We start from the raw sequence: 27,394 nt of genomic DNA on the forward strand, positions 1-27,394 counted from the left end.
CGAGGCTGATGGGAGTCACATTTATTGTTTCAGCATTTTATTCCACCCATCTTCTCCTAAAACTTCATTATTCCATCTCTGAATATCTGATAAACTTCATTCCAACGAATCAAGTTCGAAACTCCTAACCCCTCCCCACGCAACGTGAGCGGCAGGTTCGCACAGCCTCCTAGCGTCACACAACGACCCGGCACGCAGGAATCCTTACAGTCGGCCTCCCCACTAGTGCCGCTTTCCGGCGCTGACCGAGCATTTTGCGGCAGTTGCTTTCCGACGATGCCGGACCAGCGTCTCCAGATTCACAGAGTAATGGCTTCGGCTTGCGGACCGTGCTCGGCCCCAAGCTATGGGCCCATGGGCCTCTCTCCGGATTGGGGGAACAAGGGCGTCTCTACTGGGGTGAGTCTGGCCAGGGCTGGGCCGGGAAAGGGTTGTGTGGAGTGTGCGGGGCTGATGGGGACTGCAAGGAACCGGGAGGGAGAGGGACGGTGGGAAGACGGGTCTAGAGGCGAGGGAGAGCCCCAGGATTCCGCGGAGTGGGGGGAGGGTCTTCCCTGGCTTCCGCCTGAGTGGTTCATGAAGACTTTGGCAATCGAGCATGGAATTCACTGGAGCAGCGGGGGCGCGGAGCACGCCGGGATACTTGGGGGCATCCTAGGGTAATGGCAGGGACATGGTGGGGGAGGCGTGGTAAAAAACCCACCCTGAAACTTTGCGGTACTGGGGTGGCAGGTCTTGAGCATCGGTGAAGAGGGTAGGAGTTTTAACCTCCCCTACCTTACCCAGGTTTGTAAAGCACTTTGCCTAGTGCTCGGCACATAGTAGAGGCTGTATAAATGTTTGCTATTATTATTACCCCCAGACGACTATCATGGCTGTGCAGTTTGATGGGGGCGTGGTCCTTGGAGCTGACTCCCGGACAACCACTGGGTGAGTGCTTGACTGTTTATCTGGTCTGGAGATGGGCTTGGAATCTCCCTTACCTAAGCCTGAGGGGGGTAAGAACAAAAGTGGCACTGGGAGTTGTGTTCCTTGTTTCTTGACTATCATTTTTTGTGTAGGTCATATATTGCCAACCGAGTAACAGACAAGTTGACCCCTATCCATGATCGGATCTTCTGCTGCCGTTCTGGTTCTGCAGCTGACACCCAGGCTGTAGCTGATGCAGTCACCTATCAACTAAGTTTCCACAGGTGGTGACAGGTTGGGTGCAGGAAGGAAGATGCTTGAGTCTTTTGAAGAAAGAAAGGTCTGGGGGTTGAGAGGGGTTCAAGTCTGAGTTAATCAGGCACTAACGGCTCCTTATCTTGAACCTCATAGCATTGAACTGAATGAGCCTCCCCTGGTGCACACAGCTGCTAACCTCTTTAAGGAGATGTGTTACCGTTACCGAGAGGATCTCATGGCTGGGATCATCGTTGCTGGCTGGGATCCCCGTGAGGGGGGACAGGTTAGACCCCTGAATCCTTCTTAGGGGAGTCTAGAACAGTAAAGTCATATCCTTTGACCTCATTTCCCAGATACTATACTTCATCTGAGTCACTGGCTTGGTCTTGCCTTTTCATTTCTTTCCCTTTTTTGGTTTCCAAACTTTACAATAGGATCTTCTTAAGTGATTGTCTCCCCTAAGGCTGCTCAGTGTCTGTCTGTATGTCTTTCAGATATGTTAGTGGTCTTTGGAATGGTTATTTTTTTTCCTGTATCTCACAATTTTAGGTATACTCAGTACCCATGGGAGGTATGATGGTTCGGCAGCCTTTCTCTATTGGGGGCTCAGGGAGCTCCTACATCTATGGCTATGTTGATGCCTCCTATCGAGAGGGTATGAATGAAAAACAGTGTCTTCAGTTCACTGCTAATGGTAAGGATATTGGCTTCTAGGCCTACTTATTTATTCTCTTACCTTTTCAAGTTTGGCTCTTGTATTTTTCTCTCCTCTTTTATTTTTTTTATTTGCTTTTTTCTCTTTCCCAGCTCTTGCTTTGGCCATGGATCGAGATGGCTCAAGTGGTGGTGTTATCCGGTTGGCAGCAATTACTGAGAAAGGAGTGGAACGGCAGGTGCTTATGGGGGACCAGCTTCCCCAATTCCCTAGTACCACCTATCCTTCAGCCTGAGATCTGCTACCTCCTCCTCATTCTCTCTGTGTTCCCTCTTCCCCTAGCCATAAGCCAATCCCCATATATACCCAAGATTCAATAAACTTTTGGTCATGGGGAGAGAGTTCATAGTCTTATTCTTTTTTTTTTTAAACCCTTACCTTCCGTCTTGGAGTCAATACTGTGTATTGACTCCAAGGCAGAAGAGTGGTATGGGCTAGGCAATGGGGGTCAATTGACTTGCCCAGGGTCACACAGCTAGGAAGTGGCTGAGGCCAGATTTGAACCTAGGACCTCCCGTCTCTAGGACTGGCTCTTAATCCACTGAGCTACCCAGCTGCCCCCTCATAGTCTTAATCTGTAATTAACTGAACCTCTTCCTTGATCCATCACCTCCTTCCCCTCTCTCCACCCCTAAAGAGCTTTGGCAGTTCTGTGGCTGGGATTTGGGGGAGGTGGGGAGTTGGGATTCCTCAGAATCAGGAAAAGAAGAATAGACACAAGAGGTAAGAGGAACAAGAGGAGAGGAGAATTACATGAAAGGGTTAAACATTTTTCAAAACATTCTAGTCTATAGCCCATTTTCAGACCAGTAGTGACCTATAAAGCCACACAATGTCAGATCTGGAGAGAACTTTTATCAGGTCCATCTCCCTTGAATGGAGGGAAACAAGCTAAAAGTTACATTAAAAAGTAAGGTAAAACTAGGATTGAATCTCAGATCTTAGAAGAACAAATATTGTGTGTTTTTTTCCTTTCTACCAGTGTATTTAGCCTACTTACCACCCTTTTTTTTTTCTTTACATACACTGAGTCACATGTGGGTGAACTGATGAAGGGAAAGAGGAACTGAAGACACACCTCAGGGAAACCTATCTAGTCATTTCAAAAGGGAGCAGTTGAAAAGTAAGAACAGTGGACCAAGTGATGAAGTGGATAAGAGTGCTGGGCCTAGTGTGAGAAAGACCTGAATCCAATGGCTGTATATACTAGCTTTGTAACTCCCTGGGCTTAACCTCTGTGCCTCAATGTCTTCATCTCTAAAATGAGGATAATAGTACTTTACTCACATAGTAGGACTTCCCTTCCCATCCCCACATGGAGTATGGAGATAACTTGGGTCCAAAACTCACTTTCAACATTTATTAGCTGTGTGACTATAGAAAAGTCATTTAATCCCTGATCTTCAGTTTGCTCATCTGCATAGGATCAAGAAATGGACTTGTGTTTTTACTGGCTATAGAAACTAATATAAGAAAAATACCAGTGCAGGTTGGCACCTTCTAAAACTGCTTAGCCTTAGTTGCCTAGAGCCCTGAGATTGTGATTCACCTGCAGTCACAGTTGTTGGGTACAGGTGGGTCTTCAACAAGGTTCTGGACAATTAGCAATTTCAGAACAATTTAGCACTTGTGCCACCATAGCTTTCTATCTCATTTACAAAATGTAGAAAACATTTTGGGGCTTACAGAGGGTAGTAAGGATCAGAATTTTCACATGCAATGGAAATAACAGTTTACTTCACATGGGCAGATCTATGCTCTTGACATCCTTTCCAGAGGTCCTATGATTCCATCAACTCTGCTTCCTCCCTCTTGGAGACCTGTTATCAGTCCCAGGATTTTTAGTAGAGGGTTAAATTTGGGACTTCCCCCTTCCTTAAAGCACTAATCCTAGAAGAATAACAATGGAGTTCTGGGCCCCTCCTCTGTTCTCTCACCCTTCCACCAGCTGTATATCCCTAGTACTTAGGAATATGGTAGGGTAAGTCTGACTATTCCAGGGCCTGTGTGTCCAGAAGCACTCTTTGGAGGTGATAATGCTTGGAGCTAAGCTGTAAACCAATTTAGGACAAATCCACATATGAAATGAAGGGGTGATATCATAACACATTCCCTTCCCGGTGATTCACACAATTGCTAATGGGGGTAGCTTCCTGGAGTGAGCAGGAAAGTAATTAAATTCAGTAGGAGGAAGAGATTAAACTAAGTAAAGAAACTGCACATCTTTCCTGGTTGTGAAGACTGGTTTCCCAGATTCCCTCATTATTAAATCAATATCATTTTATCTCTTCAACTCATCTGGGTTAACCCAGCCCTTCACTAATTCCCACTCCAGCTCCTCCCCATTCCACCCCTTCCTACAAGCCACACCTAGATTTGAAGCAGTTATCAGTAGGTCTTCTCCATCTTTTGTCACTCAGCCAAAGTGATTTCTAGGAGTTTCCCCCCCGCCCCCCAACAAATACCAACACAAACTTGGCTACCACTGAATAGATTTACTAAGAAGTGGTACATGTAGGGCCAGATTTGCCCACTACTGCCCACTACCTAGGAGTTGCAGATCCCCACCAGACTTCAGTTGGTAGAATCATTGGCTGAGGTTGTGGCATGCAGCTGGTGACGGAAGGAGAGTCGAGCTTTGCTGCTGAAGTAGGCACCTTCTCCTAGAGTGGGTCCTCCTCCAGGCAGGGGGTGCTCCCTGGCCTGATTAGAGTCTGGGTGGGAGGCCAAAGTCAGGGCTATAGGAGAAAGGAAGTGGGAGAAAAATAGTCAGAAGTTGGAGTGACAACAGGGAGACAGGAGTTTGGGAGAGTTGGCCAGATCCTCCTTTTGCCTTCTCAAACTACAATGGCCATCCCCCCAACCCAAACCTCTATGTTCTTCCCTCTTTTTAGACAGTACCTGTCCCCCTTTGGTTCCCTCGATGTCTCCGGGGCCCAGACCAAGGAAAACACCATTGCCCTTTCAGACCCATCTTGAGACTGAGAGGGGGTGGATAGGGAAGGAGTATTGGGCTGGAGGGGAGGGGGAGCTTGACGTTAGGATGGCATTTTTATTGCCAGCCCCCAAACCCCCCTTTTCAGTAGTCAGACTACCACTTAACCTCAGACAGGCGCCTCAGTGATTATAGGCTCCAGCATGGATGGGGAGGGGGCGGAGGCAGAGGGCATCGCTGGGTTAGATAAGGCATGGGGAAGGTAGAGGAAAGGGGTTCCTTTTCAACTCCCCCAACTGAAACACTCGAATTTAGCATTTCCCCAAGGAAGTAGGGAGTGTTGGGGAGAGAATGTCAGGAGAGACAGAAATTTAACTCTCCACACGGAGACGGATACCTAAAGACACACAGAAATGCGGACAAGTGCTTTCATTCTTCCCTTCGCTTTGCACTTCGCACTCGGTTTCTGCCACCATTCCACTACTGCGGTCTTCCCCCACGAGATGGAGGGCCCTGGAGAAGGAGAGAAGAAACAGGACGGACAAGAATGCCGAGGAGGTAAGGCTTCGGGGGAGAGCGCCCCGCCCCCTCTGACTCCCAGTTCTGTCCCGCCCCGGAGGGTGAGGCCGGTGTAATCATCCCCGTTTGCTCCCCCGGCCGGGTCCGGCCCAACAAGTCCCGCTCGGGATGTCTGCTCGGGCGTCTGATCCGCTGGCATCCCGCATCCAGTTCTGACTCTGAGTGGTGAGGGACTACGGGTCCTGGGGGGACTGGAACTAGGGCCCAGCTGCGTTTATGAGACTTTGGGATTTCCCTCCCTTCCCAGTTTGGGAGGTAAAGCACAACTTCCTCATTGATTGCCATACCCCACCCTTTCCCCGAACCACGTCTCGTGTTCACCCCATGCCTCTAAAAGCCTCTGCCCGGCAACCTGCCTTATGCCAGAGGCACTTGCCCCTCAGCAACTCTCCTTGCTGCTCCTCCGCTTTCCCCCTTCCCCCACCCCTCTTTCCCAGGGCCCCTTCTCTGCCCTAGTTCTGAGACATCCTGTGCTGGGCTCCGTGCTTTCTCTCACGTTCTGGTTCCCTCCCCCTCTTCCCGAGGAGAGTTAAGAGAATGGGTACTGGGGAAGTGGGTGGTGAGAAGGAAGGAGAGAGACGGAGGGGGCTGGGGATGGATCAGCAAGGGAGACCAGAATTTGGGGTGTCAAGGTTATGACTAGAGAGAAAGGGCAGCAGAAGAATGTCAAACTCAGGGTAAGATGGAAGTTTGGGACCAGCGATAAAGGGAAAAAATATCCAGTGGGGGGATCAGAGAAGGAAGAGTCAGTCTGAAAGAGGGGCTTACCTAATGGAGGAAGGAAATCTGGAAACCTAGAAGTCTTGAGGGAAGAACCCTACCTTCCTGAGATCTCTTGGTCTGCTATCCAGTATGATGTCAAATCCAGAGAGAATGTTCCCTGGAGTTGATGGCCTCGACTCCAGGCAGCTCCAGATGGAACCGGATGAATTGGACACCTTGAAAGAAGGGGAAGATCCAGGTAATCTGGACAGAAAATGGGGGCAGTACAGTGCATAGGAGCTGTGTCCATTCATAGGAATGGGAAGAGGAAGGGGAAGCAAGGGATCTAAGGATGGGGACCATGGGGAAAAATATGGAGGTCAGGGTACTGGGCTCTAAGCTCCTCTGACTTCCATCTCTCCTCCCCACCCCACCAGCTGACCGGATGCATCACTTCTTGACCATCTATAACCTTCAGCCCCTGAGGAATCATCCCACAGTTTTTGCCCCTGGAGTTCCTGTTATTGCACAAGTTGTAGGCACTGAGAGATACACCAGTGGATCCAAGGTTGGGGGGGGGGGGTAAAGGGTAGTCATGTATATGGCTGGGGGGAGGGGAACCTAGAGAAGAAGGAACCTGACACCTAGCACTTGGAACTCAAAGGTGGGCACGTGTACACTTTACTCCGTCCAACTCTCTCATGGTGATTTCACGTGGACAACGAAAAAGAAATTCCGAAATTTCCAGGAGCTTCATCGAGACCTGCTGAGACACAAAGTTTTGATGAGTCTCCTTCCTCTGGCCCGGTGAGAGGAGGATGGGACCATCTTCAGGTTCCCAGAAAGGGCTCAAGCCCTTTCTTTTTCCTCTTTACTGTCCCACCCCATCCCACCTCCTATTCCCCTACCAATCACACATATATACCCGGGGCTCCTGACACTCAGCCATGGCTGGATACCTTATTTTACTCCTGCCATATTCTAGGCTCACTACCCCAAACCCCTCCATCCTCCTGCCTCTGCCAAAAGAGCCTCAAGACCAAGGCCATGGTAGTCACATACTGCTAACCCTCCTTACCTAGAAATGTTGGCAGTCACTTCTCTCCTCAGTGACTCAAGTAGCATAATGTTTGGTCTCTTCCCAGTCCCTATATGATTTATAACCACCACCACCTCCTTACAACCTTACAACCACCAGGTTTGCAGTTGCCTACTCCCCTTCCCAAGAAGCTGCTGCTACAGCGGAAATTCCCTCTTTGCCCAGAGTAGGTTCTGAGGGCTCCTCCAGACACAGAGCCAGCAAACAGGTACAGTCTAACTACTTGCCTAGGGGTAGTGGCAAGAGACAAGGAAGGGGACAGTGAACCTGGCAAAACCATGGTATGGAAATTTCTCTCAGCTACATCTTCTTCCCTTTCTTATTTTACTCTAGAAATACCTAGAAAATTATCTCAACCACCTCCTGGCCATTTCATTCTACCGCAACTACCATGCCATGGTGAGGTGGCCCTGAGCCAGAAACCTTGATCCTTGAGGGCATTAAAAACCAGGGAACAGATGCTTTGGTCCATGAGGATAGTGGGTGTTGGGAGGCCAGAAGTCTAGATCCTGAGGGCATTGGGGATTGGACTCTGGCAAAGCTAGATTTTCTGGGTCTTCTGATATTTTTTCTTCCTCTATTAGACAGAGTTTCTAGAGGTCAGTCCCTTCTCCTTCATACCTGACCTTGGTCCCAAAGGATTGTGAGTAACCCTGATACTCCCACAGCTTCTAGTACCACCAACTTTCTTTGTGACTTTGGACAAGTCACTTCTCTCTGGGCTTCTATTTCCTCCTTTGTAAAATGAGGGAGTTAAACTAAATGATTTTTGAGAGCCTTTCACTTCTAACACTATCATTCTATTTCTTTTAGCTCCCTTTTCATACCTCATTCTTATTACTCCCTTTCCAAAAATACCCTAACCACTGTTGCCCCACTCCTTCCACCTTGGACAACTAGGACAGTATTGGAAACCCGTCTAGGACTAGTAAATCTCTTTAACTTGTGGCCCCCACAGGGAAGGTTTGATTCGAAAGCGCTCAGGTGGTCACCGAGTCCCTGGTTTTACCTGCTGTGGACGAGGTCAAGTTTGTTACCGATGGTCCAAAAGGTGAATCGAGGGGCCAGATTTCTTGGTCATTGAGGGGTCAGGAGAGTGGGGCAATAAATCCATGAAGGAAATGGGAGATAGGTGACAAGACATCTATGTAGTTTCCTTCAGAGCAACAGTTAATGATAAAGCTGGGGTCAGGGTGGGACTGACCAGATTCCTGGGTCACTAATCACAACTCATTCTTTTCTCCAGGTGGCTAGTGGTAAAAGACTCCTTCTTGTTGTACATGCGTCCAGAGACAGGCTCTATCTCCTTTGTCCAGCTTTTTGACCCTGGATTTGAGGTCCAGGTTGGGAAACAGAGCACAGAAGCACGTTATGGGGTCCGAATCGACACTTCTCACAGGTCAGGGACCAGTGCCAACTAATGCCAACATTGGGATGAATGGGAGAGATTGGAGAACATGGTCACATATCTGAGGAAGTTGGGTGAATAAAAATAGAAGGGGCATAGGGATATTAGGAGGACTCAGCCAAGACAGGTACGATGGGAGTGGGTGATGGAAACCTGGTGCACAGACTAAAGGGAAGAAGAGTGTCCTTCCCTAATTTTTACATTAATATATTGTCCATCATATGCCAAGCCCCAGACCAGTGACAAAGGTTGAGACTATTTTCTGAGCCTGGTCCAGAATGGGAGGGGGAAGTAGGGTAAGAATAACTTCATCTCCACATCCTAGATGCTCTTTACCCTTCATAGATACAGAGATAGAGTTGTAGATGAGGATCAGAAAGATGACTATGTTGTCCTGGTTGCACATTTTATTGCTTAAAAGGGAAAAATTGTTTTCTGGGAGTAGAGGCATGGAGCTGGAGCTAAGAGGATGATAGACAGCAGTTGGGAGTATCAGCAATTGGGCTCTGTTTTTATCACTGTCCTAGGTCCCTGATCCTCAAGTGTAACAGTTACCGGCAGGCTCGATGGTGGGGTCAGGAAATCACAGAACTAGCTCAGGGTCAGGGTCGTGACTTCTTACAACTACACAGACACCAGAGCTATGCTCCACTCAGGCCAGGGACGCTGGCCAGATGGTAAGACCTTCCTTTATCTGCTCTTACCATCCTCTATCCTCTCTGACTTTCCTCTACCCCCTCTCTGTCTTCTCTCTACCCTCCCTGACCTCTCTCTACCCCCCTCCTCATTCTGACCTCTAACCCCATTCTTACCACCTTCTACCTCTAATTTTCCTCTACCCACTTCTTCCTGTCCCCATTCCTCCTTCTTTTCAGACCCTCTCTGATCAAATGTCCTGCTTTCTCTTTCCTTTCTATCGTCTCCTGTTCCCCTAATCTCATTTCTTTGACTTCTCTCTGGGTTCTGATCCCATTCTATTCTGTCCCATCTGTTCTGACTTTCTCCTATCTTCTCTGTCTCCTTAGTCCATTATCACACACCCCAATCTGACCCCTCCATGATCTTTTCTTCGGCTTTCTGGACCCCCTGATTTCCACTCTGTTCCTCACACTTCCTCTAGGTTTGTTAATGGAGCTGGTTACTTTGCAGCTGTGGCTGATGCCATTCTTCAGGCCAGGGAGGAGATTTTCATTGCAGATTGGTGGTAAGTAATGGTAATCAGAGGACTGTGGAACACCTGGATAGATTTCAGATGCGATTATGATGAGAGCTGGTTCAGGGGGGCCACAGGGGCTATAAGGCTGGATCAGATTAGAGGAAGATTAGTCAAGGAGTCAAAGATACCAGAGGGTAATGGGGGAGGACCTTTGGGACTTCCACGGTATTGACTTGTCCTATTTTTACTTATTCCCAGGTTGAGTCCTGAAATTTATTTGAAGCGTCCAGCCCATTCTGATGACTGGAGACTGGATGTTATGCTCAAAAAGAAGGCAGTAAGGGCACTGGGACTGGCATACAAAGGGGACAAAGCCTATAGGAGGGAAGTGCTTATAGAATGAGAATAGGGTAAGAACACCTGGCCCTGTCCAGGTGATCAGGCTTTGGACCATTAATTGTATAGTATTAATTGTATCTTTCACAGTAAAGGATTCATAAAAATCCTTCTCAGATTTTCTTAGGGTACCATGTCTTAATTCCTCTCTTGCCCCATCACATTATAACAAATTTGTACATTGGATATGTCAGATGACCTGGGTGTGAATTATAGTTCTGCTATTTACTACCTGTGTAACCTAAACAAGTCACTCTTTCTCTTTGGATCTTGGTTTTCTCATCTGTGGGATATGTTTATGTGTAGTAGTATGGTATTAAATCCTATTTGGTAACTTCCTACAAGATTATTTAGTATATATGGAGGATTGGGATTGTGTCACTTTTTCATCTTTATATCCCCTGACACACTAGGAGCTTAATGAACATTTGTTCAATTGAATTTATTGGAGTCAAAGTTTTGAGGCTCCGAAAAGGGGATAGTAGAGAGGAGAGCCAAAGGGTGAGAACAAAATGAGGCAAGAGAATGGTTTTCCAAGGCATTTTCCATTGACAGCTGTTTCCCTTTCCACCACAATTAGGAGGAGGGTGTTCGGATTTCTGTGTTACTGTTTAAGGAAGTAGAATTGGCCTTGGGTATCAACAGTGGCTACAGCAAGAAGGCTTTGATGCAGCTGCACCCTAATGTTAAGGTGATTCCCTCATCCCTTGGCCTTCTTGTCCTCCCTTGCTCCTTATTCCTGACTTCACCATGTCCACTCCTTCTTTGTCTCTAACTTCCACTTTCCTCAAGCCCACATATTGAAGTAATCATAAATCATTTTTATAGCACTTTAAGCTTTACAGAATGCCTTCCTCAAAACATTGGGGAGAGGGCATAATTATTATTCATTGTATAGGTAAAAAACTGATTTTCAGATAGGTTAAAGAACTTGCCCATAGTCACAGTCTTGACTACAAGAATAGTGCTCTTAGCATAAACAATGTAGCTTTTTCCACTTGCCCCAATGCATTGAGATCCTGTCTCTTCCCAAATCTTGTTTGCTTCTCCTTTTCCTGCTCTTTCCAGGTGATGCGTCACCCAGACAATGTGACGTTGTGGGCCCACCATGAGAAGCTGCTGATTGTGGACCAAGTGGTGGCTTTCATGGGAGGGCTTGACCTTGCCTATGGTCGATGGGATGATCTGCACTACCGGATCACTGACCTAGAGGGCTATAATGGAACTACCACCCCCCAGGTAAATTTTGCTTGGTATTCCCCTCATAGTCGCACATTCCACTTCTCCTCCTCCTAGGATGATCCCTGACCCTGAACCTCCTTTCTTAACCTTGAAGCCCAACTCCACCTTGTCCTTCCCAATTCCACTTCCTCTGTTTGTACTTGTAGTCCTCTCCTGTCATCAAGGATCACCCTTATTCTCAACCTTCTGGTTCTCCAAGATCCCTACTTATTTATTTATTTAGACAGTTGGCTAAATAAGAAATTTTCACAAGTTTTCCTATGTTATATGATCAGACTTATCCCCCTCCCTCCCTTCCCTACCCTTCCCAGAGCCAACAGGCAATTCAATCCAAGAGCCCTTCTGATGTCACCACATCCTAGGGCAGATCTTTCTGTCCTTTTGCCCCTTTGGGTTGGGAAGCTTGGAGCAGGAGGGTGTGATCATCAATATTCCCTTTTTTTTTCCAATCTCTTATTGTCTTTTCCTTTCTCTCAGTGTCTCTGTCTTATGTTTCCCTGTTTCTGTCTGGTTACACCTCTCCCATGACTTTGGCTCCTATGACCCTGTCCCTGGGCTGGGTTTCTCACAGCCCCCCCTGGGCTGGGTCTTTCCTCACACAGCTGCCCAGCCCATGCTCAAGTGTTCCCGTTGCCCCTGACCTCTCCCACAACCAAATGTTCTGGCTGGGCAAGGATTACAGCAATTTCATCACCAAGGATTGGGTACAACTGGACCGGCCCTTTGAGGGTGAGAGATTTCTCCTCTACAGTCCCAAGTCCAAAATTCAGATCAAGGCAACCTTCTCTAGAGCAAGCATGATCTCCCTGTTGCCCTTGCTCTATTATGTGTATGTTTAGAAACTGGCTTCAGGGCCCCCTCTTTGATTTCTACCCTTTGGGGTCCCCTAGATTTCATTGACAGAGAGACAATGCCCCGGATGCCATGGAGAGATGTTGGGGTTGTAGTCCACGGTTCAGCAGCAAGAGACCTTGCTCGACATTTCATCCAGCGTTGGAATTTTACCAAGGTTTCCCTTCACGGGGGAAAAAGGTTGATCTGGGGGAGGGAAAAAGGAGGCCAGTGTTAGTTCCACTGACTCTCTCTCCTGTCTCTAAATTTTAGACCACAAAGGCCAAGTACAAAATTCCTCCATACCCATATCTGCTGCCCAAGTCAACCAACACAGCTAACCAGTTACCATTTGCTCTCCCTGGAGGGCAATGTGTCACTGTACAGGTGAGACAGCTCCCTTCCTCAGAGTGTAAGAGCCTTCTCCCCAAAGTTCTAGGACCTCCTTTTTTTCCTTCTTGTCTCCTAGGTCCTTCGATCAGTAGATCGTTGGTCAGCTGGGACCTCTGAGAGCTCCATCCTCAATGCATACCTACATACTATTCGGGAGAGTCGTCACTTTATCTATATTGAGGTGGGTGGGGCTAAAGTGGAGAATTAGGGTTTTGTCAAGAACAAGAGACCAGGATTTCAGAGAGTATCACTGAGTGGGGATGACAGAGATTGGGAAACTAGAGAATTAGGGGAGGTAGGCTATATTGCTTATTCCCTATTCCTTGCCCATTAAACCCCATGTCCTACCAGAATCAGTTCTTCATCAGCTGCTCAGATGGACGGACAGTTCTAAACACAGTGGGAGATGCTATTGTGGAGAGGATTCTCAGAGCCCACAAGTAAGTCCTCTGGATGAGTGGATGGATATAAAGGGGCAGGGTTAGGTCCAAGTAGCCTAGTTCATCAGAGGTGTCCAGCTATCACCCCACACCCCTTTCTACAGGCAACAGCAGCGGTTTCGGGTGTATGTGCTACTCCCCCTGCTCCCTGGGTTTGAAGGTGATATCTCCACAGGTGGTGGAAATGCTATCCAAGCTATTCTGCACTTCACCTACAGGTCAGATACATAACCACCTGCCCTTTCTTGCCTCTTAATTTTTCCCTTCTGTTTCCTTGACTCTTCCCCCTTTTTTTTTAAACACTTACCTTCCATCTTAGAATCACGACTGTGTATTGGTTCCAATGCAGAAGAGCAATAAGGGCTAGGCAATAATAAGAGTTAGGTAACTTGCCCTGGCTCACATAGCTAAAAAGTGTCTGAGGCCAAATCTGAACTCAGAACCTCTCATCTCTAGGCTTGGCTTTTAATCCACTGAACCATCTAGCTGCCCACCCACCTTCTCTCTTCAAACAATCCCGTTCTTTCTCAACTCCTTCCCTTTCCTCTTGACTCTTCCCCCCTTCTCAGGATCAGCTCTTTCCCCTGATTTTGATCTCTCCTTGTGACTTCTCCCCCAGGACTCTTTGTCGTGGTGAATACTCAATCCTGCATCGACTAAAAGCTGCCAGTGAGTGATGGTAGTTGGGGAGAGTCCTAGAGGAAGTAGGAAGTAGTGGGAGAAGCTGGGATAGGGAGAGTGAATATTTCTCCATGTGACTGTTGATCTTGTATCAGTCTGAAAGTAGTCTTCTACAAGGACTGTTGTTATTCAGGCATGTCTAACTCTTGGTGGCCCCATTGGGAGTATTCTTGGCAAATATACTGAAGCAGTTTGCCATTTTTAAAAAACACTTACCTTCCATTTTAGAATCAATATTGTGTTATTGCTTCTAAGACAGGAGAATGGTAAGGGCTAGGCAGTGGAGGTTATATGACTTACCCAGGGTCACATAGTTAGAAAGTATCTTGACACATAAAATCCAATAGATTAGTGTATTGGCTATGGGAGGGAGGGTGGGAGGAGGGGAGAGAGAACATAAATCATGTAACCATGGAAAATTTTTCTTAATTAATCAATTAAATACAATTTTAAAAAGTATCTAAGATCACATTCGAACCCAGAACTTCCCCCACCCCCTGACTCTCAATCCAGTGAGCCACCCAGCCCCTCTCTTCTCCAGCTCATTTTGTAGATGAGGAAACTGAGGCCAACACAAAGTTAAGTGACTTGCCCAGCTAGTTTCTAAGGATGGATATGAACTGACTTAAGGCCTGGGTTTGTCTCTACTGTTTTATCCACTAGCTGCCCTACAGTGACAAAGGTTAATAAAAACTTTTCATAGGATCATATAGAGTTAGAGTTGGAAGAAACCCTTTATTTTATAGACGAGGAAACTGAGGTCTAAAGAGATTAAGTGACTTTCCTGAGTAACTGATAACACATGACAGAGGTAGGATTTGAAGCCAGGTCCTTTTCCATGGTACCATGTTGTCTGAAGAATAGCTGACATTTTTATAGCCCTTTATTGTATATGATCAGATCTCATCTGCTCCTCATAAAAACCTCGTTATGTAGAAAGTACAGGTATTATCATTCCCCCATTTTATAGATGAGGAAACATAGACCCAGAGAAATTAAGTGACTTGTTTGGTCACATATCTGGTAAATAACAGAGCCAGAGTTCAAACCCAGCTGATCTGACTCGTAACCCAATGTCCTTTCCATTATATCCCTGTAACAGCAAGGTTGGGGGAAAGGTCCTCTAAAGGCAAGGAAAGGGTAAAGAGGTGGCTCCAGCTGTCTTTACATAAGCTAATCTTTGCCTCTTTCCTGTGTTTCTCCTTCTTGTACATGTCCCAGTGGGTACAACATGGCGAGACTATGTGTCAGTGTGTGGGCTCCGAACCCATGGAGAGCTGGGTGAAAAGCTGATGTCTGAGCTCATCTACATCCATAGCAAGTTGCTCATTGCCGATGACAGGACAGTCATCATAGGTCAGGAAACATCTGAAGGAATAGAGGCTGGAGATGGAGAGAGGAAGCTTCAGGGGTCAAATTTGGGGAAGGGCATGGCTAGATGGGGAATATCAAGGGACTGGAGGAGTTAGTGCAAGTAGCATTCAGGAGGTTTGAGGTAGAGGCACAGAGAAAGGAAGAAAGACCAATGAAGAGAATGGTAATGTTTTGAAATCCTTATCTTCCATTTAAAAATCAATACTGTGTATTGGTTCCAAGGCAGAAAGGCAGGAAGTATCTGAGGTCATATTTGAACCCAGGACTTCCTGTCTCTAGGCTTAGCTCTCAATCCACTGAGCCACCTACTTGCCCCATGAATGGCGAGGATATGGGTTAGTGAGAAGCAGAAACAGGGAAAATTGGATAGGAAAATTTAGGGACTGGAGAAGTTAGAGAAATAGGATTGGGAGCAGCAGGAGTTGGGGCAAGGGAGTGCTTCTTCAAACTGCCTCCACTAACAGACAGCTCTACTCCAGGTTCAGCAAACATCAATGACCGAAGCCTTTTAGGGAAGAGGGACAGTGAACTAGCAGTACTGATTGAAGACACTGAGATGGAGCCATCTGTTATGGATGGAGAAGAGTACCAGGCTGGGAGATTTGCCCTCAGTCTCCGGAAACACTGCTTCAGGTAGAGGCTACAGAGGACCTTGTCACCTCAGGGTGGGAATATGGAAATAAATCTGACACTCCTTCTCCCCTCAGCACCATCCTGGGGGCAGAGTCCCAGCCTGAACTGGATCTCCAGGATCCTGTTTGTGACACCTTCTTCCAGTTGTGGCAGAAGACAGCTGAGAGAAATGCCAACATCTATGAGCAGGTTGGGATATCCAAAGGGAAAGAAAAAATACATAGTTTTGTAGAATAATGGGGGGAAATATTTATTCCCCTGGGGTAAGGGGGCAGGCAGGATATCTGGGAGTTGGTCAAGGAAAAGTAAATTATTCAACAATCTCACTTTTATCCCCTAGATATTTCGTTGCCTGCCATCCAATGCAACTCGATCACTTAGAGTGCTTCGGGAATATGGGAGCGTGGAGCCTCTGGCCACCGTTAGTCCTGAGATAGCCTGTTCGGAACTCGCTCAAATCCAAGGGCACCTTGTTCATTTCCCACTCAAATTCCTAGAGGAAGAATCACTGTTGCCTCCATTGGGTAGCAAGGAGGGAGTCATACCCCTCGAAGTATGGACATAGCTCAGAATACCCAAGCCCCCTTTTTTTGGTGAGTTGGGGCTAGTGAGAGAAGAACTATGGGACACCAAATTCTGTACCTGGCATTTTTTCTCTCTCTTCACACTCAAAATGAGGACAAACAAATCTCTCACAAATACTGGGGATGCATAGAAAGGCTCCACTCCTCAGGACTGGGGAGGTATGTCTAAAAGGAGAAACAATATGATAGAATACAGAATTGAAAGGCAGGAGACCTGGGTTCCAGTCCTAGCCTTGAAACCAACTAGCTAGCTGTGACCTTGGACAAGTCATTTGCTAAGGTCTTAGTTACTTCATTTCTCAGTGGAATGAAGGGGTTCAATCTGATGATCCAACCCTGACATTCTAGGAACCTCAACTTATCCCCTGGAGCAACAGAGGAGTGAGTTGAGGGGTGGAGTAGAAATGATGCAGAGAGATGCCTCTCTCCCACCTATCTCTTACTTCTCTCAATTTCCTGAATTAAGTTCAAATCCCGGAGGAGAAAGATCCAGTCTTCCAATCTTCTCTTCTTCCTCTAGCCCTGATCAGTACCCCAGTTCATCCCACCACTAAAGGCGCACAATCACTTACCCTAGCCTGCTTACAGACACTAATTGAGTACTTGAATACTTTATGTTAAGCACATATTCATTTTATAAATAAAGGGTTTTTTAAAATAATTTTAAAGTTTAAAAAAAGTCTCATTTTGTGGGATAGAAGCAACAAGGGTTGTACCTATGCTTTCCACTTCTTTACCCCATAACTCCTTCTATTTTTCTCTCCCCTGATTCCATCTCTGCCATTTTCTTTCAATTTGTGAACCTGTAGCTTCAGGATCAGTCATCCGCTTTCGGGGAAGAGGAAGGAGCTGATTCAGTGACCCCTAGTGGAAAAGAAAGTGAGGGGCTAGAACAAAACTTTTGAACAGACAAAAATGGAAGGAAGTTTTTGGTTCACCCTTCTTTCTAATTCTCCTGTTCTCATCTGCACCACACCCACACATCAAATCACAGACCTGGGAAAGTCTTTGCAAGAGCCCCCTGCTCTCCAAAAATACTCCAATGTACAAAAGAACCACTTCAGATGGGATGGGACCTAAACTCCTGTGTTGAGAGAACATCTCTTGGATGGGAAATCTTTTAATGGCCTAGCTGTCTCGTTGCAGCAACAATATCCCTATCTTCTCATAAATTCTCCATTTCTCTTCTTCAGGTATGATAATGGTCCTTCTTTAATCATTCTCCTCAGACCATATCCACCAAAAGTGCAGGAAACTAAGGAACTTCAGTTAGATAACGGGGAAATGGATGAGTCAAGGAAGGAGCCTAAGAGTGAAAATTAAATAAAGAAGAATGTTGGTATCATAGAAGGTTTCCACTATTTCAAGTTACATCCTCCCTCATCTCCAGAGCTCCAGGGAAATATCTTTACCAGAGGGAGTCCCGCCCACACTATAGGTACTGAGGTCCTTGGGTGCTAATTGACAGTCTGTTAATTAGCCTCATTAGCACAGTTAAGTGCCTCTCCTCAGGGGGAGTCATTACCTTGTTAACTGTCTGGAGTGGGGCAGGGAGGAAACAGGGCAACCAGATAGGAGCTGGATGGATTATGTATTTCTTTTTTTCTCTCTACTTTCTTCAAGGGGTAGGTAGTAATATATCTTCCTTTGTCCTGCCTATTTCCTTGACTAAAGAATTTGATTAGGGGTACAGTCAACCCTCAGGGAGCCTAGAGACACAAATTCTTGTCCCAACTCTGTCAATTGTCACTAGATTTCTACCTGGCAATATAGAAACTCTATAGTCTTTTCAAACCCCGGCATTCTATATTCTAGTTAAAATCAGTCTGGGGAGCAGGGGCAGCTAAGTAGCATAGAGTATAGAGCATCAAGTCTGGGCTGGGGAGGACCTCAATTCAAATGTGGGCAAGTCACTTAACACTTATTGCCTAACCCTTACCAATCTTCTGTCTTAGTACTAATGCGAAGACAGAAATTAAGGGTTTTAAGAAAATAATAAAATCAGTCCTTGGGGTCAAGCACAGCAGCTACTTTTCTTATCCCTATTTTAAGGGGAAATTCCCAATTTAAAAAAAAGAAAAAAAGCTGTACACAAGGTCCTATTTTCAATGTCTTTAGTAACTATTGTTACTGTAAAGTAACAATAAAATTTATGGGAAAGGAAGGAAATAAGCATTTATTAAGTAGCTAAGTACTATGTGCTAAGCCATTTACAAATATCTCATTTGGTTCTCAAAACAACTCTGAAATAGGTGCTATTGTTATACCGGTTTTTACAGTTGAGAAAACTAACTTTTATCAATTTTTCCTATTTATTCTGTATGTAGCTAGTTTATAGAGGTGTGGTTCTCTCCCTCCCCCAACACATAGTGTGGGAGTATCATAAAATGGAGTCAGAATAGATATCCCTAGCTTCTCCCTCAGAGGTACTCCCAACAGATCTCCAAAAGAAACTGTTAACTCCTACCAGGAGGAGGAACAGGAAAAAATGGGATAGGAGGCCACTCTGCTCTCCTCAGAGAAAGGGCACTGGGCTAGGGGATATGTGGATATGTATGTGTGTGTGTGTGTGTGTGTGTGTATACATTTATATATATACACATACATATATGTATATGTATGTGTGTGTGTATGTTCCTTGAAGATTATTAGGCTAGAGAATATGATCAAGTTTTATCTAACTTCTGAAAACTGTCATTAGGGAGAAGCAGGACTCCAAGTTCTCTATCCAAGGCCTGACCCTTCACCCATCAAATACCACAATGGACACACATAATGAATATAGTAAAGAAGCCTATTTATCCAAATTGATAGCAAAATTAAAGTCAAAGAAGGTATACACAGGAAGATAAATACTAGAAAATACAGTGAAGTTTAATTCCCAATGGAACTGATATAACTCTACTCAATCAAGATAGAGTTCCTCCAAAGAGATACTCCCAAGTCTCTAGGGTAGCAAGCTTGGGTTAGGAATGTGATAGAGATTGCCACTTTGAGGCTTCTTCCCAGTCTTTTCTTTCAGTAGTCTAAAGTGGAGTTGGCCTCTTCTATCTTCCCTCTGGAAGCGAGAAGCCAGAGGTAACCAAAGTGCCTGGAAGCTAGAAGATCAGAAGAAAATAGAAGCTCTCTTCCTCTAGTTTCTGGGCCAACTTCCCACCCTTCCTTTAGGACAGGACATTCAAATCTACCAATGAGGAGGAAGACAAAAATTGTTAAATGAAACACAGGACAAAGACAATCTCTTTACTTGTTCCCTCCTCTTGTCTACCTTCCTTTTTCTTTCCCAGGTACTAAACCTAGATAAGAGGCAAACATTTGGGGTGGTTTAAGTTATTTGTCTTAATTTAGTTTATGTTGTACACAGAAATGTCAGTGGGTATACATTTTGTACACATGTACACAAGTTTTGTCTTCTTGTTAGCTTTGTCACTTTTAAGATGAGAAGATGAGATTGGATAGTATTTGGCCATTTCTCATCTCTAACATCCCAGATAAGAGTGTATCTATGGCGTAAAGAATGCTAAGTTTGTAGTCAAGAGGAGACTCTCCTGCCAAATATTAACCAGATGACCTTAAAAAAAATTTCACTGGTCCTATTTCATCATCTTTAAAAATGGGGAGCTATGTGGCAAAGTAGATAGAGCTCTAGGCCTGCAGTCAGGAAGACCTGGGTTCAAATATAGCCTTACACACTTACTAGCTATATGACCCTGAACAAGTCACTTAACCCTATTTGCCATAGTTTCCTCATCGGCAAAAATGAGTTGGAGAAGGAAATGGCAAACTAGTCCAGTATCTTTGCAAAAAAAAAACCCAAATGGGGTTGAAAAAATTTACACAACTGAAACAACTGAACAACAACAAAATAGGAAGAAGCTCACAAAGATTTTGGATGACTCAGACTGGGTCATAATATTTGAAGCTACTTTATACCTATTAAAATTAGTAAGAAGTTACTTACAACCTAGAAAAAATAACAACAAAGTAAAATAGGGAGAAAAGTTTGACAAGATTATCTTCCAGTTCTGAAATGCCTATCGTCTCCAGCACTTAGAAGTCAGTTCATCTGCCAATCAAAGAGAATTTATCAAGCACCTAGTACATGCAAGGCATTATATAAAACACTGAGAATACAAAGAAAAAAGAAATAGTCACAGCTTCATAGAGCTTACATTCTAACTGTGAAGATTTTGTGTACCTAAAAGCCATATGCCAAAGATACATATAAAGTAAATGGAAAGTAACCTTAGAGCAGAGGTCCCAAAACTTTTTACACAGGGGACCAGTTCACTGTCCCTCAGACTGTTGGAGGGCCGGACTATTTAAAAAAAAACAAACAAACTATGAACAAATCTGTATACAGCTGTCTGGGACAGCAGAGGCTGCAGCGCTGGCTGTGATGGGCCTGTCACACCTTGCACAGGCTCATCACTGCCATCACTATACCAGGAAGCAGTATACACAGTGCTGAATCCCCTCCCCCAGATTGCTGCTCACCATGCTAACTTCTTCTATTGCACAACCACATAATCCTTTGTGGGGCGCCTCATTCTAGTTCAGTTACTCTCATTACAAGGCGCCATGCAAAGGATTATGTCACCGGAAGTAGTATTATATGTGAGCATTGTGCTGCCATATACAGTGCTCCTCTCACTGATCACCAATGAAAGAGGTGCCCCTTCTGGAAGTGCAGTATAAATACCGGATAAATGGCCTGGCTGCATGTGGCCTGCAGGCCTTAGTTTGAGGACCCTGCATTAGAGGTGGGGGTCCTGCAGAAAAAAGTGTCTGAATTCAGTTTGGTTTTTTAAAATCCTGACCCTCTGTCAATATTAATTCTAAGTCAGAAGAGTGGCAAAGCCTAGGCAATAGTGGTTAAGTGATTTGCCCATGGTCATACAGGTAGGAAGTGTCAGAAGCCAGTTTTAAACCCAAATCCTCCCGAATCCTGGCCTGGGGCTCTGATCCACTGTGCTACTTACCTGCCTGCCCCTTGAACTGAGCCTTGAAGGAAGCTAGAAACTTCAAAAGGTGAAGAGATAGCTAATTTTGGCAAGAAGGAAAGTCTAGAACATTGATGTGTGAGGAACAGCAAATAGGCAGGTATGGCTAGATTGTAAATTGTGTAGAAGGAAGTAACATTTAAGAAGCCTAGAAAAAGATGTGACTAAGGTATGAAGAGTTTTAGCTACCAAAACAGAGTTTATATTTAATCCTGGGAGCCACGGGAATTTATTAAGAAGGGGTAATGGCATAAAAACACTTTGGTAGCTTTATAGAGGATGGATGCAAGAAAAGAGAAACTTGAAACAAGAAGATCAATTAAGAAATTTTAATAGTTCAGTCAAGAGGTGATAAGCATCTTTATTAGGACTGTGGCTGAGTCAAGAGAAGGGGACAGATTTGAGTGATGGTTTAGAAGGAGAAATAGAAAGATTTGGCAACTGATTAGATATGTGGTATGTGGGAAAGGGAAGAGTTGAGAATGACTCCGAGGTTGCAGAAATAGGGAAGTTTGGTAGAAGGGTAGATTTGGAGGAAATATAAAAATAGTTCTGTTTTGGTGATCTGGAGTTTAAGATTACAGGTCATATAGTTTTAAATGTTTAATAGGCATTTGGTGATGTGGAACTGGAAAGTATGAATGAATGTAAAGATCTGGGAATCATCACCATACAGACTAGACAAACCCTTGGGAGCTGACATGAATTCAATTTGGAACTGTGACAAAGATTCAACTAAGGAGACAGACAAGGTTTGGTCAGATAGGTAGGAAAATCAAGAGAGAGCGATGTCATGAAAACCTAGAAAGGAAAGAATATCCAGGAAAAGTGGGTGGTCAACATTTAATTTGATAATTAAGAGATAATTGGAGGCAATTAGGTAGCAAAGTGTAGAGAGCCAGGCCAGCAGTCCAGAGGACCTGGGTTCATATCTGATCTCTGACACTTCCAACTGTGTGATCCTAAGCAAGTCACTTAACTACAATTGCCTAATCCCTTTCACTTTTCTGTCTTGGTAATTAATACTAAGAAGGTAAGGGTTAAAAGAAAAAAAGAGAAAAAAATCATTATTAACTTTGGTGTCTTGGGTGGAGTGGGGTGGGGCAAGATTATATCCGGTTCATTGGTTAGGACAGCATCATAACCAATAAAATTATATGTCTGTCTCAGGACTAGGGAGGACCTGAGCTGGGTCAGGCATCTTAATAGATTTTTAGGAGTTCACTATTCAGCCTTTCCCTTGATCATCTTGAAACATCTTTTTATTTTTAACATTGGTAACTTTGGAGAGAGCAGTTTCAGTTGAATGATGAGGTTGGAAATCAGATTGCAAGAAGTTTAGATAGAGTAAAAAGTGGAGACAGTAGAGGTTTTTTCATGGAGTTTGATATATATAGCTATCATCTGTCGGGAATGTTAGGATCTAGTGGGGGGGCATTATTTTTGTTCTTAAGGATAGAAGAGACATTGGCATCATTTATAGGCAGCAGGGAAAGAGCCAGAATGAGAGAGAGAGAGAGAGAGAGAGAGAGAGAGAGAGAGAGAGAGAGAGAGAGAGAGAGAGAGAGAGAGAGAGAGAGAGAGAGAGAGAGAGAGAGAGAGAGAGAGAGAATAATAGTAGAGGCAATCTACTGGAAAAGATAGGAAGCGATGGGATCAATGGCAAATGTAAAGGAGCAGGCCTTGGCAAAAAGTCTTCATTAGACACTGAAATGAAGGAAGATGTAGTGTGGGATGAAGTCAGAAGCACGTGAGGGAACTATCAGAAAATGGTCTCAAATTTTGGTAAAATATGAGGCAAGGCCCTTAGCTAAGAGGGGAGAGGAATGCCATGACCAATATGAGGGAACAAAAAAATTATCAAGTCACTGTGGTGAGTGGGCTAGAGAATACAATGAGGCCAGATTAGAAAGACTGCTTTACCAAAATGAGGAGTCAATTGAGTTTAGATACAAATCTGTCATGGACCCAGTAAGCATTATTTCATAACTCCCTCCTGTTCAGCCATAGATCAAAGCAGTCAGATCATAGGAGTAATTTAGGGTTAGGGTTTGGCAAGGTATGATCCAAAATAAGAGATTCAAGAATGGAAGAAACAGTAGGATTGAGCTAGTTCACCAAAGGGTCAAAATAGGGATGGGAGTAGAATTGAGTATAAAGGTGACAGCCTTGGTAAACGATGAATGGAAGAATGGAAGTCAGAGTGAGAATGAAGAAGGCTAGAGATAGTAAGGCATAGGGAGGTCTGGGAGGATGCAATATTATGATCAGATAAAGGAATTTCTGAGTTCCTGAACATGGAAGTAGGACACTTGGGTGATAGGAAGATCAAGATTATGACCATAGCTGTACATAGCTGAGTGAACGATATTGTCATGGAAGTTGAAGACATTGAAGGACTGATAAATTATAGTATTTGAAGGAACATCAATATGTATGTTTCAGTCTTCTAATATGAGGGCAGAAGTTGTGGAAAAGAAAGACTATGAACTAGACATTAAACAGAGAGGAGGGAGACTATCTGGGTTATTGATAGATAATGGCCAAAAAGGATCTGGATTGGATGATAAATTTGGACAAAGTTAACTTTAAAAGGGGAAAGGTTTTTGAGTGATGGCAGTAGAGAGAGAAGTCTCAAAGTGCCAATGGGGAGCAAGAAATATACTAACTCCCTCAACAGAGGCCAAGTAAGTGGGAAGAATGAGAGAAAGTAAAATCAATACTGAAAAGGGGATCCAGGGAGGCAATATCATTTGGAGGGAGTCAGGTCTTAAGTGAATGCTAGCAGATGGAAAAAAATAAGAGATAAAAAACGCTTAAAACAAAAGGAAGTTTGCTAATCATAGAGCCAGTGATACAGAAGACCTAGCAGAAGGGGTAGGCAGATCTGGAGTGGGATATTGGAAGCATAGGTTGGGGTTGAGGTGGATGTGTATGAATTGCACATCTAGGATTGAAATGGTAAGAATCTGAAGCAACCCAGCTGTATTCTTTGGGATTTTTCTAACTAGCCCTGGGGGTCTCTTAATCCTGAAAGATCACATCAGTCCCAGACTCTAAGGGGGAAATAGGGTTAATTTTAAAAGGGTTAGACTTGATTATTTAAGAGTATGGTCACCAGGAATTTAATTCCAAAGAGATTTTATTTACAATTTATTTACAAAATGTAGAAAGAGTGAAGTAAGAAATCAGAGAGAGGACAAGGTAAGATATCTAGCCTAAACACTAAGTAATTTCCTCCCAGCCCCTAGGCCTAGGCCCTTGTAGTCTAGGCCCTGGGGATGCCGGGAATCTCTCTCAAGAGGATAGGTCCCTCCTGAGGTTAGTCTCTTCTGAATATCCAGCAGTTAAGAGTCAGCTTTTCATTCACCATGTGTCAGTCTAAAGGAACAGGGTCTCAGGTCCAGTCAGCAGATCCTTCTGCCCCTCTTCACCAGTTTCAACTCAAAAGCATGAAGAATTGAATTGCTTCAGGAAGTTGTCACTCCATTTTAAAAACAATTTCTCTTGCATCACTTCCTGTGTCTTCCCCTAATTTTATGTCTACAAATCACAGTTTACGCTCTACTCTAGGACTGCCCAGAAGGCAGTCAGTCGATTCTGATTCATCGTCCACTGTCTTACACATGGGTCACAGACCTTCCAGTCAATGACTAAATGGGATGTTTATACTTTTGGTGATTAGATCTAAAAATGGGCAAATACCCATACTCAACTTTTAAGTTGGTGTAACTGTGAAAATGTGGTTTTGCCAAGACTGTAAATTGCCAAAACACTGTAAAGGTTTCGGCCAAACTATAAAGATATTTTTTTTAGATTTTAAATCAAGACACTAAAAATTAAGTGGTTGCCACAGGAAAATTCCCAAATATGAAAATACCCAAGTCAGCTGGTTTTATGGAGATTTTAATTAATATTAATGAAGGAATTAAGGGAAGGAGAGAGAGAGAAAGAGAAAATAGTAGAAAGGGCCTAAGGGAGAGTGAGTCAGTCTTTATCACTCACCACAAGATCGTCTCAAGCAAGCTCCAGGCCTTCACTGAACTCCTGAACTGAGTTCAGAGCTCCAATTCAGCTTTCAAACTGAACTCCCTCCATACTGAACTGAATTCTCCTTTTAAAGAAATCTTCTCTTATGTCACCTCCCCTAAATTTTCACATCTACCAATCACAACAGATGTTTTTTCCCAGGACTGCCCATTCTTAGTTCACATCTTCTTTGGTTCTCACCTTCTCTGGGTAGATTATATCTTCTGAGTACTTCACACCTCTTTTGTTAAGCTTGCCTTTTGTAAGTTGTTTGACCTTTTAGTGATTAATTTAACCTTATAGGTACTTAGCACCCTTTTGTATTAGATCTAAAAATAGACCACCTAGCTTAAGGTTTTTGCTTCACTATAAGTTGGGGACTGTTCATTGTTCAATCAGGAGTTTGCAACTTTATCTTCCCCTAAGGCACTGTCTGAGTAGGGTGGAGTAATTTTAAAAGTTCTCAATACATTCCTGACCAAGTACCTCCATTGTTAAAAATGGGGAATAGCTTAATCAAATCTTCTGAAGTAAAGTCTGAGCAGTTTTAAGATTCACATTGGGTGTTCAGGGGTTACAATTTAATCTTCACAACCAGGGGAGAATGAATTAATTTCATTGTTATAATCAGGGGAGAGTTAAATTTAATCTTTACAGAAGTCATATTTTTTTCAGTATCCTCTGCCTTGTGCTTCTGAATTGGAGAGTAGACAGCTCCTCCATTTCAGCCATGTCTTCAACAATTGAATTTCAACAAATCTGACCTTCTCCATCATGGTCCCAAAGACAAGTAAAGTACATTTCCCTTTTTTCTTTTGTATCTTTCTTCTGTAGACTATAAAAGTTCCTTGAGGGCAGGATTTTTTTTTTCCATCTTTGCATTCCCAGTGCCTACCACATAGTAGGTGTTAAATAGATTATTTTGAAAGACTTTGAAAGTTCAGTATCACTGAGAGAGGGCTTATTGGTTAGAGGATATTGAAATATGTGAACCATTGGGAAATGAGTCTAGGATAGTATCAATGGATAGAGAAGTTTACAGAGGAAGGTAGGTGATTAAAGGGTTCAAGTCATGATCACATGGCATAAAGTGTTGCTGTATCCTGTGAATCCTTTAGACACTCAACTCACAGAACGCACTGGAAGAAGGTATGTCCCAAAGAGCCTGGGAGCACCAAGAGGCTGATGGGCCTCCCTCCAGACACATTAGACTGAAGCAGGAAGTGTGATCCCTATACTTCTAGAGCCATACTACTAGTAGGTAGAATGGACAACTCCTCACCAAGGCATTCAAAGCCCTTCACAGTCCACCCTGCTCCCACACAAAACCTGTTCATTCTTGCCTTTATGTGGTTCTCCTGCCTAAATGCTCTCTACCCCAAATCACTCCACCTATTCCAGCCCTTCCCATTCAATACACAGTGTATAATAAATTGCACAAGGGGAGCAAGAAACCCACAGTGTCACCTTATCAGGCTCTGCCTCTTGGCAGTTTTCATCTTCCACAATAAAGAATGTTGGCTCACCTCCCTCCTTCCCACGCCCAAGAAAGCCTGGTAGGGTGGGCTTTGAGAGCAAAGAGGTACAGACACATTCCTGACTCCAGGGAGCTCCCATACCAAAAGAACTAGAGCAGTCATGGGCTTGAATGTGAAGTGAGTGGCTCCAAGGCAAGTCGCTCCAAACAAATACACTGCTGGACCAAGCAAGCAAGCAAGCAATTTGCTCTATCAACATTTCCTTAACGTAACTCCGTGGGAGGAGGAGGAGAAAATGGTGAAGGACCATTTATAATAGGGAGGGGCATCCCTACCTAGAAACACCTCTTAGTGGAGTTCTAAGCCTCACCTAGTTGGAGAAAATTTCCTGGGTTCCCCTACAGTAAGGGTTCAAGCAGTACCTGCCCTCTCCCACTTCCATTCTCCCCAAGCACTTCCTCCCCCAATGGTTCTCCGGTTGCCGTGGCGACCAGGGTGGGTGGACAGCCTGTCCTAGCCTAGTCTACCCTATCCCGAGACCCACTCTCC

General features: G+C 44.5%; 3 protein-coding genes across 5 annotated transcripts; 2 read left to right on the forward strand and 1 right to left on the reverse strand.

The window, feature by feature from the left end:
- The first annotated feature begins 15 nt into the window (after positions 1 to 15).
- PSMB6 (proteasome 20S subunit beta 6) lies at positions 16 to 2,223 on the forward strand. Its single transcript, XM_001370839.4, has 6 exons — positions 16 to 399; positions 863 to 930; positions 1,062 to 1,193; positions 1,321 to 1,450; positions 1,717 to 1,861; positions 1,975 to 2,223. The coding sequence occupies exons 1-6, from the start codon at positions 277 to 279 to the stop codon at positions 2,115 to 2,117; spliced, it is 741 nt and encodes a 246-aa protein (XP_001370876.1). The 5' UTR covers positions 16 to 276; the 3' UTR covers positions 2,118 to 2,223.
- A 2,139-nt stretch (positions 2,224 to 4,362) lies between these two features.
- C2H17orf114 (chromosome 2 C17orf114 homolog) lies at positions 4,363 to 5,330 on the reverse strand. Its single transcript, XM_056817690.1, has 3 exons — positions 5,215 to 5,330; positions 4,784 to 4,896; positions 4,363 to 4,620 (listed from the first exon to the last, which is right to left on the reverse strand). The coding sequence occupies exons 2-3, from the start codon at positions 4,854 to 4,856 to the stop codon at positions 4,457 to 4,459; spliced, it is 237 nt and encodes a 78-aa protein (XP_056673668.1). The 5' UTR covers positions 4,857 to 4,896; positions 5,215 to 5,330; the 3' UTR covers positions 4,363 to 4,456.
- On the forward strand, positions 5,282 to 16,996 carry PLD2 (phospholipase D2). 3 transcript variants are annotated; one of them, XM_056817687.1, is made up of 25 exons: positions 5,282 to 5,375; positions 6,248 to 6,357; positions 6,536 to 6,666; positions 6,763 to 6,905; positions 7,297 to 7,405; positions 7,531 to 7,596; positions 7,782 to 7,840; positions 8,156 to 8,248; positions 8,444 to 8,596; positions 9,133 to 9,282; positions 9,726 to 9,809; positions 10,020 to 10,098; positions 10,738 to 10,848; positions 11,226 to 11,396; positions 12,002 to 12,128; positions 12,290 to 12,408; positions 12,504 to 12,617; positions 12,700 to 12,804; positions 12,975 to 13,063; positions 13,168 to 13,281; positions 13,683 to 13,732; positions 14,966 to 15,100; positions 15,598 to 15,751; positions 15,826 to 15,940; positions 16,092 to 16,996. In XM_056817687.1, exons 1-25 carry the CDS (start codon positions 5,365 to 5,367, stop codon positions 16,314 to 16,316), a joined length of 2,817 nt encoding a protein of 938 aa, XP_056673665.1. In that variant the 5' UTR covers positions 5,282 to 5,364; the 3' UTR covers positions 16,317 to 16,996. The 3 variants fall into 3 exon arrangements, with proteins under 3 accessions (XP_056673665.1, XP_056673667.1, XP_056673666.1); XM_056817689.1 differs by lacking the exon at positions 5,282 to 5,375 and adding an exon at positions 5,423 to 5,651; XM_056817688.1 differs by lacking the exon at positions 5,282 to 5,375 and adding an exon at positions 5,425 to 5,561.
- Positions 16,997 to 27,394: the final 10,398 nt, after the last annotated feature.

This window comes from Monodelphis domestica, chromosome 2 (assembly GCF_027887165.1).
Source record: "Monodelphis domestica isolate mMonDom1 chromosome 2, mMonDom1.pri, whole genome shotgun sequence".
Taxonomy (NCBI): Eukaryota; Metazoa; Chordata; class Mammalia; order Didelphimorphia; family Didelphidae; genus Monodelphis; species Monodelphis domestica.